General features: G+C 38.7%; 1 protein-coding gene across 22 annotated transcripts in view; it reads left to right on the top strand.

The window, feature by feature from the left end:
* Positions 1-18,860, top strand: part of LOC121284774 (R3H domain-containing protein 1-like) — a 131,243-nt gene that overhangs the window by 92,774 nt on the left and 19,609 nt on the right. For 21 of the 22 annotated variants that reach the window (XR_005944539.1, XR_005944538.1, XM_041200383.1 and 18 more), the window contains one exon: positions 16,101-16,270. Coding sequence is in view for 20 of the 22 variants with exons in the window: in XM_041200383.1 (XP_041056317.1) it covers positions 16,101-16,270 (170 nt within the window). In the remaining 2 variants the exon portion in view is untranslated. Of the gene's footprint in view, positions 1-2,941; positions 3,101-16,100; positions 16,271-18,860 lie in introns of those variants that run through there. The other variant, XM_041200400.1, reaches the window with a different exon arrangement.

Genomic DNA, 18,860 nt, shown 5'->3' with positions numbered 1-18,860 from the left:
AAGCATCAGTGTACCAGTAATTTGCCAATTATGTTATGGGGATTTGTTACTGTTTTCAGGGGATAAAATATTAAATATTTTTCTGTTGGATACTTGTCCATAGTGTGTCAAAGGTTCACATTTTAATTGATTTCCAAAATACTTCTGCCATTAGAGCTTAAACTGAACCCCATTTGTGTGCCTTTCTTGTTCTTTGTGTTGCATAAAATATTTGAATTCTAGCTTGGTAAAAGGAAAGGAATCACATGCAAAGGAACAAAAATTCAGAGGATAATATTCCTGGTAGTGTGGAAGTTAATGCTGCTTCTTGGCTGAATTGAATGTAACATCTTGAATTGTATCATTCAGCACTGAAGGCCAGGTCTCCTTTGTGAAAAGCCTTTAGCCTCAATCGTATTTGCTTGCTGTTTTGCAAGGGAATCTCAGTTAAAAGGGTGATTGAATTGTGCAGTACAGCGTACAATTCTGCATTTCAGTGTAAATAGGAAACTGATTCAGAAAACAGTTTTTATAATGTAACAGTTAGTAGAAATAACATCTGCTGCAAAAATATGGTGTGCATTATATGAACATACGAATTAGGAGTAGGAGTAGGCCTGGGAGTACTTTTTTGGACCCAAGAACGTAAAATTCAAAAGAGAGAAATTAATTTTAAACAGAGAAGTGTAGATTTGCAGCTTAAAACTTAATGAAGGGAAATGTACTGTCAACACCTCTCCAGAGTGGAAATATATTCAGTTGAAGTGCCCTATGATAACTAAATGTGACTTAGCACCTCCTTGTTTCAAAGTGTTATGCTTTAGTACTGTTGGTTACATGGATCTTGGGAGTGGCAATTTTGTGTGGAGGTCATCTGAAGTGACAGCATGATGTCATTGTGTGCAACCCATAATCACAGATACCTCAGTTTCATCAATCGGTTTTGGTGAAAAGTATGCGTTCCCAAGCTCCATTAAAGAAACCTGTTTTATTTTGGTAAATTTTTGAATGGAAAGACGGCAAAATATTAAGTTTGCTTAAAGAAAAATTGTGAAGACATTTTATTTTTCTCATTTCCCTTAATCAAGTTCTGTGGTGTAGGCACAAATTATGAGTTAGAAGACGTGGTCCAAGCAATTACTCTTTGTTAACCAGGAATTGCACAGGGGTTGCTCAATCATGACTCCCTTGCTGTGTACTCCTACATCCCTCTTTGCCGTCTCTTCGGGCAACAAGCCTGATGAAAAGTCTGGTTTAGCTGGGGCTGCCACCATCATATAGGCAGGGAACTCAATATGGTGATTGAGCCTGCATGCCTCGAGTGCTGCATTTTGAGGCTCTCATGCTGAGGCCATTTGGCCTCAGTTGTGTCTGTATACATTTAAAGATTAGGAAGCAGTTCAGTCAAATATACTTCCTCTTCGACCTTGTGCAAATGGCTTTCATTGATCTGTTATCAGTGTGCTTGACGACAAATATAACACTTGTTGATCTTTATCCTCTCCTCTCCTGATATTCTGGCCCTCCTTCTTTTCCCAGTAGGACAGCAGCACCAAGACCAGTTGTAACTCCTTAATCACTCTCTTGGTTGAGATCAACTATTCGGTCAGCTCATATGTTAACCCTTCAAATATCTGTATCTTTTCAGAAAGTCCATGTGGAAATATTTTTGCAACTCTTAGAAAAGACTTTTGCTTAATCAGTTTTATATGTTTTTTTTTAAAAACTTTGTAGAAAGTAGCGTTGAGTGTATCGGTTTGCAGCTTCTAACTCTAAGCGTTTCTTGATATTACCATAGTTATTGATACTTAAATTTGTGATCCTCTGTGAGGTTATTGAATCTACAGATTCCAATTCATGCGTTCATAATTACGGTAACTACATTGACGGTGAACCTTAGTGCAAAATTAACATTACATTAAGTGATAGACGCCTGATGAAAGATATTTTGCACTTTGAATTCAACTGACGGCTTCCAGGTCACATGTTTGTTTATTAATTACTGAAATTAAGTAGCATTTACAGATTATTTTTCAATATTAATAATCTGATTTTTAGTTCTCTAGTCTACAATTATCACCACTATTTCTTACTCAGCTATAGCCATTGCCAACATCACCATAAACGCCATCTAAATCACAACAGGACCATACAATTCTGCAATCCAGCATGGCTTATCCATCCACATCACCTAAAATGCCTGTAACAATCATCCTGTATTAGTAATTCACCTAATCATTTTTAATGCAAAAGAAATAGAAAGGCATTTTTAATTAATGATTTTATATTTGAAAAAACAATCTCCAACAGATGGCATATAATGAGCGTAACTGATGCAGGTGGTGGCAATAAAAACACAGCATCAACTACAGGGTAAATGTGTATAAAATGGTGAAAGTAGATGCACAGCATTGCTCAGAATACTTTCTGGTCATAGTTGGTTGCTACTACAGGTACAGCGGCTCAAGTCTGGCTATCCGAAAACCAGAGATGTCTGAATCTGAAAATCAGACATAATTATGAGCTACCATCCATGAATTTTAATTTTATCAGATTAGTAAAATAACTTCTTAGCTTGTTGGGCTAGATGCTGCATTAGCGCAGTGGCACACCAAACTAGTTATCAGCTTCACATGCCTGTCTTTTTCCGCATTCTTGAGTGGCCCAAGCAGCCCTGACCTCACCCAACTCAGCCTGATCTGACCCAGCCCAAACCACCCATTACGAAAACCAGCAAGATCTAAAATCTGGCATGGCCTCTGTCCCAGTTTTGAGACACTGTACCTGCATTTGAAAAGAGCGAGTATTGGATTTCTTGAGTACTGTTCAACGCAACTGTAATAAAGTGCGCAGGCTATTGTTACATGGAGATTAGAAAGTGTCCCTTTTAAGAATTAAATCATTAATACAAATTTTGTATTTGTTGAATCTCTGAACTTTTGAATATTTCTGTTTTAAACAGTGCTGATGGCATTTGACTGGGACGAGTTTTTGAACATGAACATAAAAAGAAGCTAAAGGAACTCGAGTTTCTTTTCAGGAGTGCTGATATTAAGACTTTTGCTTTTTCCATTTTAAATCTGTCTTCTGTTATTAAAGAATGATGACTGGTGCACGATTATACAGTCAGTTACCTATGTTTTTCTTTCTGAAACATAATTATAGGGTGGAGGACTATAGGAAAAATGAAGCATTTACTTAAGCGCAGAGGGTTAAAAAATCTGATATCTGATCCCCAGTGGTCTCAGGTCATCTCCAATGGCTTCATTTATAAAATTGAAGTATTAAGAAATGAAGCACTCCAATTAGGTGCAGGTAGTTTTGATTTCAACACATTTTCTCTGGGGAATGCAATAAATTATATGTAGTTTTGCTAATGTTATAGCAAATGGAACACCATTTTATATAATTTGAAACATACTGTGGCATAGTGGTTATGTTACCAGAATAGTTTTACTGGACATGAATCCAAAATCCTGGACCAACGATCTGGAAACATGAGTTCAAATCCAATAACAGCATCTGGGGCATTTAAACTCAATTAATTAAATAAATCTGGAATTTTTTAAAAAATGTTTCTTCAGTAATGATGACCATGAAACTACTGAACTGTCATTAAAAACTCACCACGTTCACTAGTATCCTTTTAGAAAATGAAATCTGCTGTGCTTACCCAGCCTGGTCTATAAGTGACTCCAGACACACAGGAGAGGTTGACTCTTAGTTATCCTCAGAAATGGCCTACCAAGCCACTCAGTTGTATTCACCATCCTCTTAAGGGAAGTTAGGGAATGGGCAATAATTGTCCTTGCTGCTGATACCCACATCCCATGGATGAATAAAATTTTCTCTTAAAGTTTCTTGGAGCACTGAAAACTTATGAATTAGGTGTCCTTTGCACTACAAGACCTGTTTCTTTCAACCTGCTTTGCATTTAAGTGAAAGCCCCCCCCACCCCGCACTGCATTTGTTGAGTTATTATTGCTTTTAGAAATAAATATCTGGCAAGTAATTTTGCTCAGTTTCCTACATTATAACAAAAGATTTTTATAATATGGCAGATAACCATTTCTGTGAAGCTTGGCATAACCTGGCTCACTTGTGTGTTACTATGCTAGTTGTATTTCTTTTTATGGAATGTAAACCACCATATAAGGTGAAACAGTAAAAGATGGCAAATTCCACCATGGTAGATTCTGCAATGAAGTGTCACAGAGGTCAGTGACTTTGGGATGGAGTTCTCTTTACTGAAAGCAGGGCTTAAGCTAGAGAAGAGAACACACAGCTAGAGGTAATGGCATGTTGAAGGATATAAGCACAGTCTAAGGCTATATAACTTCTTGAGCTTGTTCCACCATTCAGTGAGAATAAAACATATACAGAGAAAGTCTTTATCAACATGGCCAGGTGTTGAGTCCAGGAAGAAGATCGAGGAATGGGTGGATTGGGAATCAAGGGATCAGGAAGCGTGTTTTAGGAAAGAGTTGAACTTGGAGAGGGAGGGAGAAATGGGAGAGAAGATGCAAAGTGACATGGTTAATATAAGTGATGGGTTTTACACACATTACAAATCTTTATAGAAAGAGGCCATTTGGCCCACCAAATGTTTATTCTCCAAACGAGTTTCCTGTCACTCTTTTTCATATAACCTAACCAACATATTCTTCTATTCCTTTCACCCTTGTGTTCATCTAGTTTCCCCATTTATGCATCTATATTTTTTACTCAACTACTACTTGTTGTAGTAGTTTCCACATTCTAACCACTCTGAGTAAAGAAGCTGCTTCTAAATCCTGTATTGGATTTACTAATGACTGTGTTAAATTTATGGCCCCTAGTTATGGTCTCCCTTGCAAGTAGCAACATCTGTGTGCCTACCTCATCAAATCCTTTTATAACCTTAAAGATCTCTATCTGGTCAAACCTCAGTCTTTCTCCTAGACAAAGAGCCTCAACCTGTTCAATCTTTCATGAAAGGTATGGCATTTTAAGTTCTAGTATCATCCTTGTATTTTTTTTTTGCATTCTTCTTCAGTGCCTGTGTATCATTATATGATATGGAGATCAGAACTGTTCACAGTTTTCCAAGTGTGGTCTAACCAAGATTCTATGCACGTTTATTATGTTACAATCAGGTGAAGAGAAGTAGAATGACTCCCCTCTTTTTCCCACTCCTCGTTTGACCGCAACAAGGGTTTTTTTTTTAAAAAGGATGTATTAGCCAATTCAGTGAGTGTTTAAGTGCTGTGATTGTAAAAGACACACACAGGCAGGTTTTCTTGGGTTTTTAAAAAGAGAAGAGGATAGTATTTATTGCACTGAAACCAGTCGAAGTAAAATAATAAAAATGCTCCAACTTTCATACACACAAATGCACCAGTAAGTTAATGAGTGGAAGGATAGATTAAACAGACTTTTTAGAGCCCAATTAAAGTTAAAGATATATAAGGGTCTACAGATGATTTATCTTTTCTTTTGGAGTTGCCAGAACACCCTCCCCTGACATGTGGTCCACCAAATCAAAGTTTCCCTTAATTTTTTTTCCCTGAGACCTGGAGACAGCAGCTGCTGGGTTGATTTCTTTGAAAAAAGATCTCTGCCTGCGGCACATGGATAGTCAAACAAGAGCCAGGGCTCGGGGAAGAGAGGGAGGCACACACAGGGGTCTTGCCAGTTCGACATCTTTTCTGCTTCTGTCTGTGGCCGAGAGAAGACAGTCTCTTAAAACACAAATGGGTTTGCTGGCTTATCCCATGATTCTCTCTCTCTCCAACTGACCAGTAATCCAAATATGGTTATGGCTAGTAGATTATGCTGGGTGAATTCCACTCTCAGCTAGAGTCCTTTGTCTGAAGTGATTACATCTAATGTTTGGTCCCCACCCAGTTGAGTCTGGATGTCCTGCGAATGACTCTGGAGATGTGGCTCATTTACATTCTTCTCAGCTGATTATCTTTGGGTTCCTGCAAACAGGTTGGCTCCACTCAATGGCTTTGGAATTTGCCATGTACTATGATGCACATGTTCAGCCATCTTGAAACTGCAGTTTCAAGTCACTGGAGTGGTGCCTGAATCTTTTTAAAATTCAATCAGTGGTTTTTGGCCAATAATTACATGAAGTCTTTTTTGATATTTGGCTTTACAGCAATTATTTCCCTGCTCTTCTATTCCATGCCTCAAGAAAGCTGCATTGCCACTTTTAGTGATTTGTGTATTTGTACACCCAGATCTCTGTTCTTCTATCCCCTTTAGTTGCTTATTTTCCAAGGAGTTTGTGGCCACCTTATTCTTCCAACGAAAATTTACCAACTCATGCTTGCCTATATTAATAAGTTAGTTCACCAATTATAGTTTGCCAATAATATGTTAAATGTTTTCTGAAAATATATTTCACGCAATGTCCTTTATACAAAATTGTTGATCCAAATTTGCTCCTTATGTAGTCAGTAATATATTTGTGCAACTTATTGTCAATTTAACTTTTTCCAAATAATGTTAGAATAAGAGTAATAATTAGGGGGTGCCCCTCATATTTATGCTGTCAGAAACTTGAGCTCTCCATAAAAATCAACATTTTGTTTTCTTAAGTCACAGAATTTCATCATTCTTATCAGTTTTGCATGACCTAGTGGAGAGTGTTGTCATGAATCCCTATCCAGTCTAGTCTTGATGTTAATCAAAGGTGGCAGAGCTGGGAAAAGTTGTCATTGGCTCATTACCCAGTGCAATATATCGAAGAAGTGTTATGTCATAATTCAAATTAGAAATTTAAATATCTGTCTATAAGGTTGTGCTAATCATTTCTTATGATATTTTAGATTTATTACTGTAAGCTGGATTGAAGTAGAATGCCCACTTTGTGGATCTGGCTATAAGTTATTGTGAGGGGAAACTAAACCTATGGATGGTGGTGTTAGGTGTAGTATTGAGGTATGTCTTTTATGTTGTTAACTTCTTAGTAGCAAACATATTGTTGTTGATCTCATCAGAAGCACTTCCTGAGAACTATCCACATTATTACCAGGTGTTCTATATAGCTGGTTAGTACTTACCAAGGTAAGCTGAAAATAGAGTGATAGGAGACCAACTGCATGTCCTCAAATCAACAATGAGGGATAACTGCATTTGTGTAAAGTAATTTTTGATTTATTTTGCTTCAGGTAAGTATGCACAGCAAACAAAGGTGATAAAGGTTTTGAGACATGTTTCCAATGGGTAAAGCCCTGACGCTTCATGTCCAATTGGTAAAATTATTTTGATAGTTGGTAAACTGTCATGCCATTTGTTTTTGTGTATCTGTGGAAATACAAGTTAAGTGTTCTCTAATCGTGGGATATTTGTCCTGTGAGTGTAACTTCCAACTTGGCGGAGTCGTAAAAAAAGGTGACAGTGGATTGGCCACATGCCCAATTCCCCTTTCTGTTGAAGTCAGGAAAATCTTGAAGCATGTGATAGATCTTTATTTATGTTAAAACATGTTGGAATGTTTACCTGAAGTAAACCATATTTATAATTAACAGCAACACTAACCATTAACAAACCCTGTGCCTCACCTACTTCACTGAAGATGCAAAATTTTCTAGTTGAAAGTCAAACAAATTGCTATTCAATAAATTTATTTTTTATTGTTCCAGAGAGACATAGATCTCAATAGCATGTAATAAAACATAGAATTTGATTTATTCTGTCACTTTCTGTGGCATTACATGACATAACACTACTGTTATAAAATCAGAGATCCACAAATAGTAGATTAAAAATCTTGCATTTGAAATACATTTCTTCCAATTCTCTCTCTCTCGCTCTCTTTTTCTCCTGTTCTTGTCTCTCGTTCCTTGCCACATGCCTCTCTCTCTCAATAAATATCTTTCAACTGAGTTGTAGATTTATTAATTGGATTCAGTAATTTACTTTTTGGACAGCAGATTTGCAAGAGGTGAATCAATGATTACCCAGCCAATATTCCTAATTCCTTTCCTCCACTACTTTTCTTCCATTATTGAAATTTCTTATGTCCAAATAAGATTTTAAGCTCCACATAAAAAACATGAAGCATGAAAAATAGCACATTTCACTGTCCAATTAAACTGCTCAATCCTACCTCCAAGATATTTATTTGTATTGGCTTTGTTACTATAAATAGTGGTGTACTTTTCTCAGTTCAAAGTCCTCACCCGTTTGATTTTGGCCTTAAACGTAGTTAAAAATCTTCCTTTTCAATCAAGTAAGCACATCATTATCTTTCTTACCCCCAAAAACTGTCAGACTCAAGCTACTTAGTAAATAAGCCTCTGCATTGCTATCAAACCCCATGTTCTACTGTGTTATCAGAGCCCAGCTAACCCTGCCACTATTTCTAAACTCCATACACTAATCTGCCAACTGCATGTCACTGACTATCTGCTTTGCTTTTTAAAATAAATGTCTGTTATAAAAAATTCAGGTATAATGGTAAAGGAACATATAATGAACAAGACTACTTATTTACAATTCTTGTGGAAAAAAATCTGAGTTATAAAATTCTACATACAGAACACTAGGGAAAAAAAGTCATGCCATACAATTAAAATTGGATTTAACTAATTCAATCACTATATATCAGTGGTTCTGACAATGTATTGCTACTTACATGATATTAAGAACATAATGCTGCTTATCCCCCAACACACCATCAGCACACCACAGAACATCTGCCATAGATTTATTGAAAAGCTACACTTGAAAGTTCAGACATTGCATTTTTCCCAAAAATACAAAATTTTTAAATCTTGATTGCTTCTGAGTTGAGTACTATACAATCTGCAAAACTCTTTGACAAAACAGTAATTAACCTCTGATCTGAACCTTGACCTTGGCAATCATTCTTTTTATATAAAAATTGAAAATCCGTCTGACCCGTAATTCACCAGAGCATTGATTTCAAGGTCAATTGATCATTTGATAAAGTAACACATAATAGACATGTTAGCAAAATTGAAGGCTAGGGTATTTAAAGGGGCAATGACAGCGTGGAGACGGAATGAGCTAAGAGCCAAAAAGTAGATGTAGAAGATTGTTTCTCGAACTGGAAGGAAGTATGCAGTGTTGTCTCCCAGATGTCTGACTACTTTTGATGCATATTGATGATCTAGACTCTTGTATACGGGGTATCATTTCAAAGTTTACAAATGACATGAAATTTGGAAGTATGGTAAACAACGAGGAGGTTTGTAAAAGACTTCAGGAAGACATAGATGAAATCTGAAGACGTGGCAGATGCGGAGAAGTGTGAGGTGATACATTTTGGTAGGAAGAACAAGGAGAGGCAATATAAACTAAATGATACAATTTTAGAGGTGTGCAAGAACCAAGATCTTGGGATGAATGGATACAAGTCTTTGGAGGTGGCAGGACAAGTTGAGATGGTTGTTTTAAAAGCACATGGGATCTTTGGCTTTATAAACTGAGACATAGAGTACAAAAGCCAAGAAATTATGCTGAACCTTTATAAGTCACTGGTTAGGCCCCAACTTGGGTATTGTGTGCAATTACAGATGTGACTTTGATGGGGAGCCTCCTAGAGGCACAATAGAACAGTGCTACCCAAAATGAAGAGCATGACAGAAATAGCAAATTTAAAAATTGTCAACGTAAGAACAGAAATTTGATGAGGATATTTACTTGCAGCACAAATCCTGACCTCTGATATGAGTGTCAAATTTTTATGATCCCAGTATTCAGCCTTTCTGTGCCCACTCAACTTTAACAGTAATGGAGAATGGTATGTTAGCCTTTATTACAAAAACATTAGATTATAAAAGTAAAAAGTCTTGCAATTGTATAGAGCCTTGGTGAAGCCACACATGAAGTACTGTGTGCAGTTTTGGTCTCCTTAGCGAAGAAAGGATACACTTCCCTTAGAAATGAATGCACCAAAGGTACACTATACTGATTCCTGGGATGAAGGGCTTGTCATATGAGGATAGGTTGAGTAGACTCAGCTGTTCAACCCCTCAAGTCTATTCCGCCATTCAATTACATCATGCTTGATTTGTGTTCTAAGTCCTTTATCATTCTTGGCTTCATATCCCTCCACCTGACTCGTGGAGCCCTGGTTACACATCTGGAGAATCTGTGCTACACTCCTTCCAGGTATCCTTTTGAAGGTGCAGTGCCTAGGATGTTTTGCAGTACTCTACATGTGATCTAACCAGGGCTTTGTGTAGCTGCAGAAGAGCTAACTTTTCATTAGCCTTTTTGATTTTTTTTTTGCCTGATCCCTGCATTTTAGCGATCTATGCACATGAACCCCTAAATCCCTTTGGACCTCTTCTGTTCTTAGCAGAAAATACTCAGATCTATTCTTTTTTGGCCCTGAATGGACCTCACATTTGCCTGCATTGAAATGCATCTGCCACATTTTTGCCCACTCAATCTGTCGGCATCTCTTTACAATAAAATTATTCTTATTCTTATGCTATTTATCTTTGTGTTATCAGAAAACTTGAATATATGGCTCTCTTAGATTACCTAAGTCATTAATAATTATAGCGAATAGTTGAGACATCAGCATAGATCCTTGTGGGACGCTATTAGCCACTTCATTCCAACTGGAGTACGCACTCATTATCCTATTCTGTCTTCAGCCACTAATATCCTAACCAGGTCAATAATTTGCCTTCAATCCCATGAGCTTTAATTTGAGCGAACAGTCTCTTTCTGAAGTCCATATAAACTATATCCATAGCCACTTGTCCGCTATCATAGTGACTTCCTCAGAAAATTCAGTTAGGTTTGTTAGATATGACCTGCCCGTTACAAATCCATATTGGTGCCCTCTCAGCTGAAATTACTTTAAGTTTTCAAAAGCCTTGCCCTTCATTATAGATTCCAGTAATTTTTTCAAAACAGATTTTAGACCAACAAGTGCACAATTCCTTAGTTTCAGTTGCTCTTTCTCACCTTTCCTAAATAATGGAGGTACATTTGCAATTTTCCAATCTTGAAGGAACATTTGCTGAATCAAAAGAGCTTTGAAGCATTATGGATGCACCTACTTCCTTTGAAACCCTGGGGTGGAAACCATCAGGACATGTGCATTTGTCAGTGTTTAGTGCCATTTTTTTCTAATATTGTTTTCTTATGTTAACTTTAATGAGTTCCAGTCTTTTGATACTTTTATTACTTGTCCTGAGATGTCAGGTATAATAATCTTTCTCTTCTGTGAAGACTAACAAAGTAATTCTTCAACTGGCCCTACCATTTCTGTACTTTTGTTTGCAATGTTACCCATATCTGTTTAAAGGACTCATATTATTTTGACACTCCATTTTCTAAAACCATTTTGTGTTAGTCTTGATATCCCCTGCTGCTTTCTATCTTTTGTCTCTCTTCCATTGCTGTTCTTTAGAACTCCCCCAATTTCCTGGATCTTCTCTGTACTTTGAAGGAGATATCTCAGGAGATATTGTCTTTGATCTGCAGATGGAGTAGATCGAACAGTTCCTTTACTCCGAGCATCAGAATGTTGTAATATATGTTTAATTACATAGGACAAATGTGTGGATTAGATGTACCAAGATGTGCTTGTCTTTGATGTATTTTCTTTGCCCTAATGATTAGGAGAGATAACAATTCACATACCTACACTTGTCAGTCAAAATTATTTCTTCACACACTCCCCTGCTGTGTTAAGACTATGTCTCTTAAAACTGTGAAGTCTTTCTCTTGATTGTCTTCTAACCTAGCTCAAAAGGATATTCTATATAATGCTTAATGTATGTAATAATTTATATGTGTCTACTCTTGTACAGTATGTTTTCGGCTCTGCAGTTGTGTTGTTCATCCTTCTCCAGGGTAATCAGTGTTAATGTGATCAAAAGATTGGAATTTTCATCACAAGGTTTAAACCAATTCCAGCATGGATTTTCCTTTTGGTAGTTAAGGAATGGCTTTTGTTGTTTATCTTATGTCAGCCTTTTCATTGTCAATCATCTGGTATCTGTTTCGGTACAATGCCCATTATAGTGGACCTGTGATGCCTTTGTACAAAGCAAGTAACAGCGAGGCTCTTCAACCAATCAGATTGAAGAATGCTCATTGAACTTTGCAGTGCCTAAACCAGGAAGTAAGAAACAGGAAATGGAAATCATGCACAAGGAGGTATAATAAAAATTAGGAAATAAAGATGGGATTAAGGGAGAGAGATAAGAGACACAGAAAAACTTGGGGTGGGGTAATAATTTTTGTTTTTTTAAGATCACCATTAATTTCCTCTTAAGGGAAATGAACCTCAAACTTGCAAAATTATTTTTTTCAGCACCAGAGAGGATTGTTTGGTAATAATTTATCATTTATTACACTGCTTTAAACTCAGTTACTTCTGAGTGCACTAGCCCTCACTTTTTCAGCTGGTTTAGCGTGGGACTCATGGGTAATTATCCCCATTTGACACCATTATAGTGATTTCAGTGCCGGTGAGGATTGCAACAATGCAACCTGTGGAGGAGCAGGGTGTCTCTGACAATAGCTTCTAGATTTTGTGTTAACTGTGCATGCGCAGGTAAAATAAGTTACTGTCAGAGCGCTGATAGCCTCACTGTCGCTACATCAAATTGCAGGCTATAAAACATGTCAGTGTTCTTAAAAGCTATCCAACGGAAAATAGTGCAGACATTGAGATTTTCTTTTAAAAATGGCAGGCAGCAATTGAAATCATCTACCAGTAAACAATCACATTAAGGAAAAGCAGAATACTACGGATGTTGAAAATTTGAAATAAAAACAGAAAATGCTGGAAATGCTCAGCAAGTCAGGCAGCATCTGTGGAGAGAAACAGAGTTAATGTTTCAAGTCAATGACCTTTCATCAGACTTGGGGAAAGTTTGAGATGTAATTGGATTTGAGCAAGGGATGGGTTGGATAAAGACAAAGGAAGGTCTGTGACAGGGTGGAAGACAGGAGAAATTGAATGACAGATGAGTTAGTCTTACAGGGCCAAAGGGAATGGTGAGAGAGCAAGAAAAGAAACAAAAGGTCTGCCTGGAGCAGGTGTGCTTCTGTCTGAAAGTGAAAATAAGAGAACAAGCAAAACATGTAAAGAGAAGGAAGCAAAATGGAGGGACAGAGTTTATGGTCTGAAATTATTGTTGTAATATGGGTTCATTAGATGTTGCAGCGATAAAATCTTGAGACTTGTATATTTAAACATGAACCATTTATTGTTAATCTTTAACTATTTACAGATCGCAGGTTACTGTCATGCTGTACTGTCACGGTGCTGTCGCCTCCGTGCAGGCTGGTTCCAGAGTGTGTTCTCTAGACTGTGTTCTCTCAGTCTATTACCATATGCCTCTATACATGATACCGTGAGCGGTGCTATTCTCCAGACCCACATTAGCCCTTGCACTGCAAGCACCGTTTCATTACAGTGGCGTGCAGGCACATTATACAATAATTGTTGAACTCATGTTGAAGCTGGAAGACTGTACAATGCCTAATTGAAAGATGAGGTGCTGTTCTTCAAGCTTTCATTGAGCTTCACTGGAACAGTGCAGCAGGCCAAGAACAAGAGATATTAGCATGAGAGCAAGGTGGAGAATTCAAATGACAGGCCACCAGAAGCTTGGGGTCTTGCTCGTGGGTTGAACGGAGGTGTTCTGCGGAGTGGTCACCCAATCTGCGTTTGGTCTCCCCAGTGCAAAGGAGCTCACATTTTGAGCAGCTAATACAGTAGATTAAATTGAAATAAGTACACATAAATCACTGCTTCAATTGGGAGGAGTGCTTGGGACCTTGGACAGAGAGGAGTAAAAGGGCAGTTGTTATATCTCCTGTATTTGCTTGGAGAGGTGCCGGGGAAAGGGGACGGGTGATTAGGGGTGACTGAGGAGTGCGCCAGGGTATCATAGAGGGAGCAGTCCCTTCGGAACCTGATCTTGGCAAAATTTCCCCTCCCACCCTGCCATCTTGGTTGATAGGACATTCGATCATGTCCACCACCATCATGATCTCACCCCTTCCTCTCCCTCCCAGACCACGATAGTGTTCCCCTTGCCCTCACCTCCCGCCCCACCAGCCTTTGTATTTGGTGGATCATTTTCTGCCATTTCTGTCACCTCCAGCATGATGTCACCACCAAACACATCCTTCCCTCCCTTTAAGCATTCCTAAGCGACCATTCACTCCATGATAACCTTGTCCACACCTCAGTCACCCCCAACACCCCATCCCCTTCCCATGGCACCTTCCCATCCAAAAACAGAAGATATAATGCCTGTTCTTTTATCTTTTCTCACCTCACTTCCAAGCCCCCAAATACTTCTCCCAAGTGAAGCAGCAATTTACTTGCACTTCTTTCAATTTAGTATACTGTATTCACTGCTCACAATGTGGTGGTCTCTACACTGGGGAGACCAAACACAGATCAGGTGACCACCTCGCAGAACACTTCCGCTCAGTCACAAGCATGATCCCAAGCTTCTGGTTGCCTGTCACTTGCCTGTCTCCATCTTCCTCTCATGCTGACATCTCTGTCCTTGGCCTGCCGCACTGTTCCAGTGAAGCTCGAGGAATGCTGTTCCTCAAGCTTTCAATCTTTCGATTCAGCACAATACAGCCTCTCAACACTGAGTTCAACAATTTCAGACCTTAAACTTTGTTCCCCCAGTTTTGTTTCCTTTTCTTTGCATGTTTCGGTTTTTCTCTTAATTTTGCTTGCTGTCAACTGCATACCTGCTCTCGGCACATCTTCTGTTTCTTTGTTTCTTTTCATGCCCCATCACCTTTGGCTGCTCAAATCCTATTGCATCTCGAACTTTTTCCCAGCTCTAATGAAAGGTCATTGACTTCAAATGTTAACTCTGTGTCTCCACAAATGCTACCTGACCTGCTGGGTATTTCCAATCAAATTTAGGAATCTGATGTCCTCCAAGCATTTCTCTTATGGAGGCCAGTTTGAAAATCTGTACTTCACAGGAGCAAAAAGTAGATTTTAGCCACGTGCTCTGCAAAATAACAGGAATTCATGTGGATTATATCACATTCTAACCATTTTTCCTGACTCTCCCTATTGATCTGTTGATAATGAGTTTTATGTTAGACGACAGGTTCCCTGCAATATTCAATTGCATTATTTTCTGACAATCAATACAGTATTTTTGTGCAGTACAAGCAATAACCCTAATCCTAACCCAATAATGTTCGTACCTTTTTCACCTGACTTTAATTGCCACCGATCCTAGTTGTTACCTTTATACCCCTAAATTGATTTGGAAGAGATTAAACCTACCTCAGGAAATTAATCTTTGTGTTTGATTTATTAGATATAATTTTTGGGGTTTCATAAAAGCTATTTGTGGTTCTGTTTTTCAAAGCTAAGAAGCTCACATGAAACTTCCAGCTAGTGGCACTAAGCCATTGCATTGCAGCAGCTGATGAACAATGTAGTTCCAGTGTTGCCAGCTTATGACTGATAAAAGTATTTAGATGATTTAAGTATTGTACTGCTTTGTTTTGCAGTTTTTAGAACTGTTTTGATATTACAAACAGTAAATTTATGAAGATGGGATTTACTTTGATACAAGCTGTAATAAATTATCAATCTCAATTGTAAGAAATATTAGAATATCTTATGAAATAAGTCCCTCAAGAATCTATCCTTGCCCCCTCCTGTTTTTCATCTCCATGCTATCGTTTGACTGCAATGCCCAAAGACAGTGTCAATTCCATATGTATCCTGATAACACCCGTTCTATTTCACCACCAGTCCCTCTCTTGAACCCTCTGATGTGTCTAGTCGTCAGACACTTGTTCAACATACAGCCTTGAATGAACGGCAATTTCCTTCAATTTAAACATCAAGAAGACCACGGCCATTGTTTTCAGCCCCTGCCACAAGCTTTATTCTGAATACTTACAGCTTTTTGTTTCTATCTAATACAACTTACATGTTTGATACCAAAGTTTTTTTAATTGCACAGATCTGTAAACTTTGAAATTATACTGGTGTAATTACTATCTATGATGTGTAGTGATAGGGAAAATGTAATCAAGGGCAAGATTTATAACAGTACCTTTGTTTTTATTTTCACATGTATGCATTCAAAGTAACACTGATGTTTATTCTGTGTATTTTTTCTCAGCTGTTGTGTCACCACATGGTAGTGGAATGCTTATGATGCAGCTTAGCATACCTAACAACCCTCATCCACGGGCTCATTCTCCACCTCAGTGGAAGCAAAATAAATATTTCACCGTCGACCAGAGAGGACACAAATCTGCAGAATTTAACAATCCAGAGATTACCACACAGGTATCCAACTCTTTCAGTTTAAAGGATATATAATGTTTAGTGATATCCTGTAACTTGTATTAATTTATTCATGTTATATACAACAGAAGTGAGAAATGTTGTGGATATCTTCTTTGTTATGATTCCCGTAGAGACCAGTAACTTTTAAAAAAGAAATTCGAACTTCCGGTTTAATAGCTGAACAGATGACATGACAAGATTTCGCATTTTAAGATGTTTACTATAACAAACAGAAAAGGCACAATTGACTAAATACTGTTTTTGTAGTCAACTTATACTTCAAACTACAGAATAGAACTTTTAACACAACCAAAAACAACCATCAAGTGTATGTTACACTGTTCGTTAAGTAGACATTCAGTTCTCTCAGAACCAATTCAAAATGTTTCTTGGCGCCCGAGGGCTTGCTTCCAATCTTTTCCTTTCCTTTTCTGGAAAGTTTTTTAACTCTAGAGATGTCTTTCACGGCGCAAGTTTTCCTGGAGACTTCTCCCTCTAGCTAAAGCAAGGCAAACCTTTCAGCCTTATTTTAAATCCTTACAAATTTGGTCTTTGCAATCCAAGCATGAGCTCCCACCTGCATTCCTACATGGTCTTGCTGCCAATAGCTGCTCTCCTTCATCCTGATCCTGGCAGACCTGTCTTAGATATTCAGTGATATTGCGTTACAGGCTTTCCTTAAATATCACAATGGGCTCCTCTGTAGCTTCCCATCTCAGGCCACAACTGTGGCAAGGTGAATCACATGGACCTTGTGTCCAGATAGAAATGCTGACTAGCTTTCCTCGAGACCCCAACTCGCTTTTATCTTGGAAGTAAATGGACAGTTTAAAGCAGAATTGTTTACAATCCTCAACACTTTCCTGTGACTTTGGAGACTCTAAGTCTTTCCATTGTTAGTACACAGGCTGCTGCCATTGTCTCCAAACATGTCCCCATTGCACCTCTTCCCAGTAAAACAATCTGGGCCACCTTCAATCTCTAACAATTAAACCATCCAGGTTTGCTGTCAGATAGAACAGGTCGCATGGCCCCTTTCATTTTAACTTAAATTAAAGACACAGTCCAAAAACATAACTTTGTAAACCTCATAATTGTAACATCTTGGACAGGTTTTGTATATCTTGACAATGTGGCATTAACCAAATAGGTGATTGCATTCTGATCCTTCAAAAGCAATTAAATCATTTAGGCCAGGATATTGAGGTTGATGAGTGGGGGACAGGGCCTGCTCGCCAATGCGGGATGACATCGGGTGGCATTCCCAACGTTCCCCCGCGTCATTTCAATTTTCAGGTCGGCGGGGGCACAGCCGGATCAGCTGTGCACCCACCAAGTATCAACAACCAATTGAGGCCATTTACGAAGTAATTCAAGTAGTTAATGGACCTGCCCGTCCAACCTTAAGGTTGACGGACAGGCCGGGAGCCCTAGCGGGCTTCGGAAAAAGCACGAAACCTCATCCACGGGCAGGATGAGGTTTCATGAAGGTTTTTTAAAATTTAATAAAAGTTTGAATAAAGTAATGGACATGTCCCAAACTCATGTTTGTGCATTGACCATTTTTGAATTTGGCGCTGATCTCCCTAAGGCAGCACTTAGCCTTAGCATACACGAAAGAGCACACTCTCGGCTTGGGGAATCCAACCTCTCCATCCGCGCTCGGAGCGCATAACACTTCCTGGCGGACATAGCGCTGGGCGGGCCTTAAATGGCCTGCCCATGTAAAATGGCGGCATGCCCCTGATTGGGGGCGCCGATCAGAGGTGTGCCTGCACGCACCCGCTGCTGAACTTCCTCCCCGACAGGGGGAAAATTCTTCCCTTAAAAATTGCACTAAATTTATCACTCACTTTAAAATTATCTATTTGAAATCTTTTGTCTGAATCTAAATTCCAAGCATTATCTAAATTTATTGTCCTAATCCATGTTTTTCCAAAGTTCTCCTTACATGCCAGTTCAAATTCTGTCACTTAACTTGGGATCAGTGGTGATATAGAGCTCCATATCTCCATATCCATACATATGACTTATCAAGAAAGAGCAGTGCTATGATTTTTAATTGGGTAATTTTTTAAACATGCATTAATAAGTCAGATGGTGTAAACCATATAACAATTTAGTCAAATAAGACAGCACGCTACCATTGGATATCTCTTTCTCAGGCAGTCCCTTGGGATCGTGGATGACTTACTTCCACTCTTCTGGTTCAATAGGTTCTGAGATGGCTAAGTCCATGCATGATTGGCAGACTCTGCCGTATGCTGGGCAGATGATGCTTGAAGGGTCAGGCAGATGAGGTGTTTGGAGGTTTGTGCACTGTCTCCGTGCCTCAACTTCCTCTACGTGCTCCCAACAAAGTCTCTTGATGTGTTTGTTACCTTTTCGAATAAACCTCTCCATTTTGGTCAGTCACAAGTCAGTGACTCTGAGTCAGTGGGGATGTTTGATCTCTTCAGGAATGCTTTGAGGGCATACCTCAAATGTTTCCACTGTCCTCCTGGGTGTCTCCTGCTGCAACCGAGTTCCAAGTAGAACAATTGCTTCAGGAATCTGATGTCAGGCATACGAGTGACATGTCCCGCCCAGT

Source organism: Carcharodon carcharias, chromosome 12 (genome assembly GCF_017639515.1).
Source record: "Carcharodon carcharias isolate sCarCar2 chromosome 12, sCarCar2.pri, whole genome shotgun sequence".
NCBI lineage: Eukaryota > Metazoa > Chordata > Chondrichthyes > Lamniformes > Lamnidae > Carcharodon > Carcharodon carcharias.
This window is presented reverse-complemented; position numbering and strand designations above follow the sequence as displayed.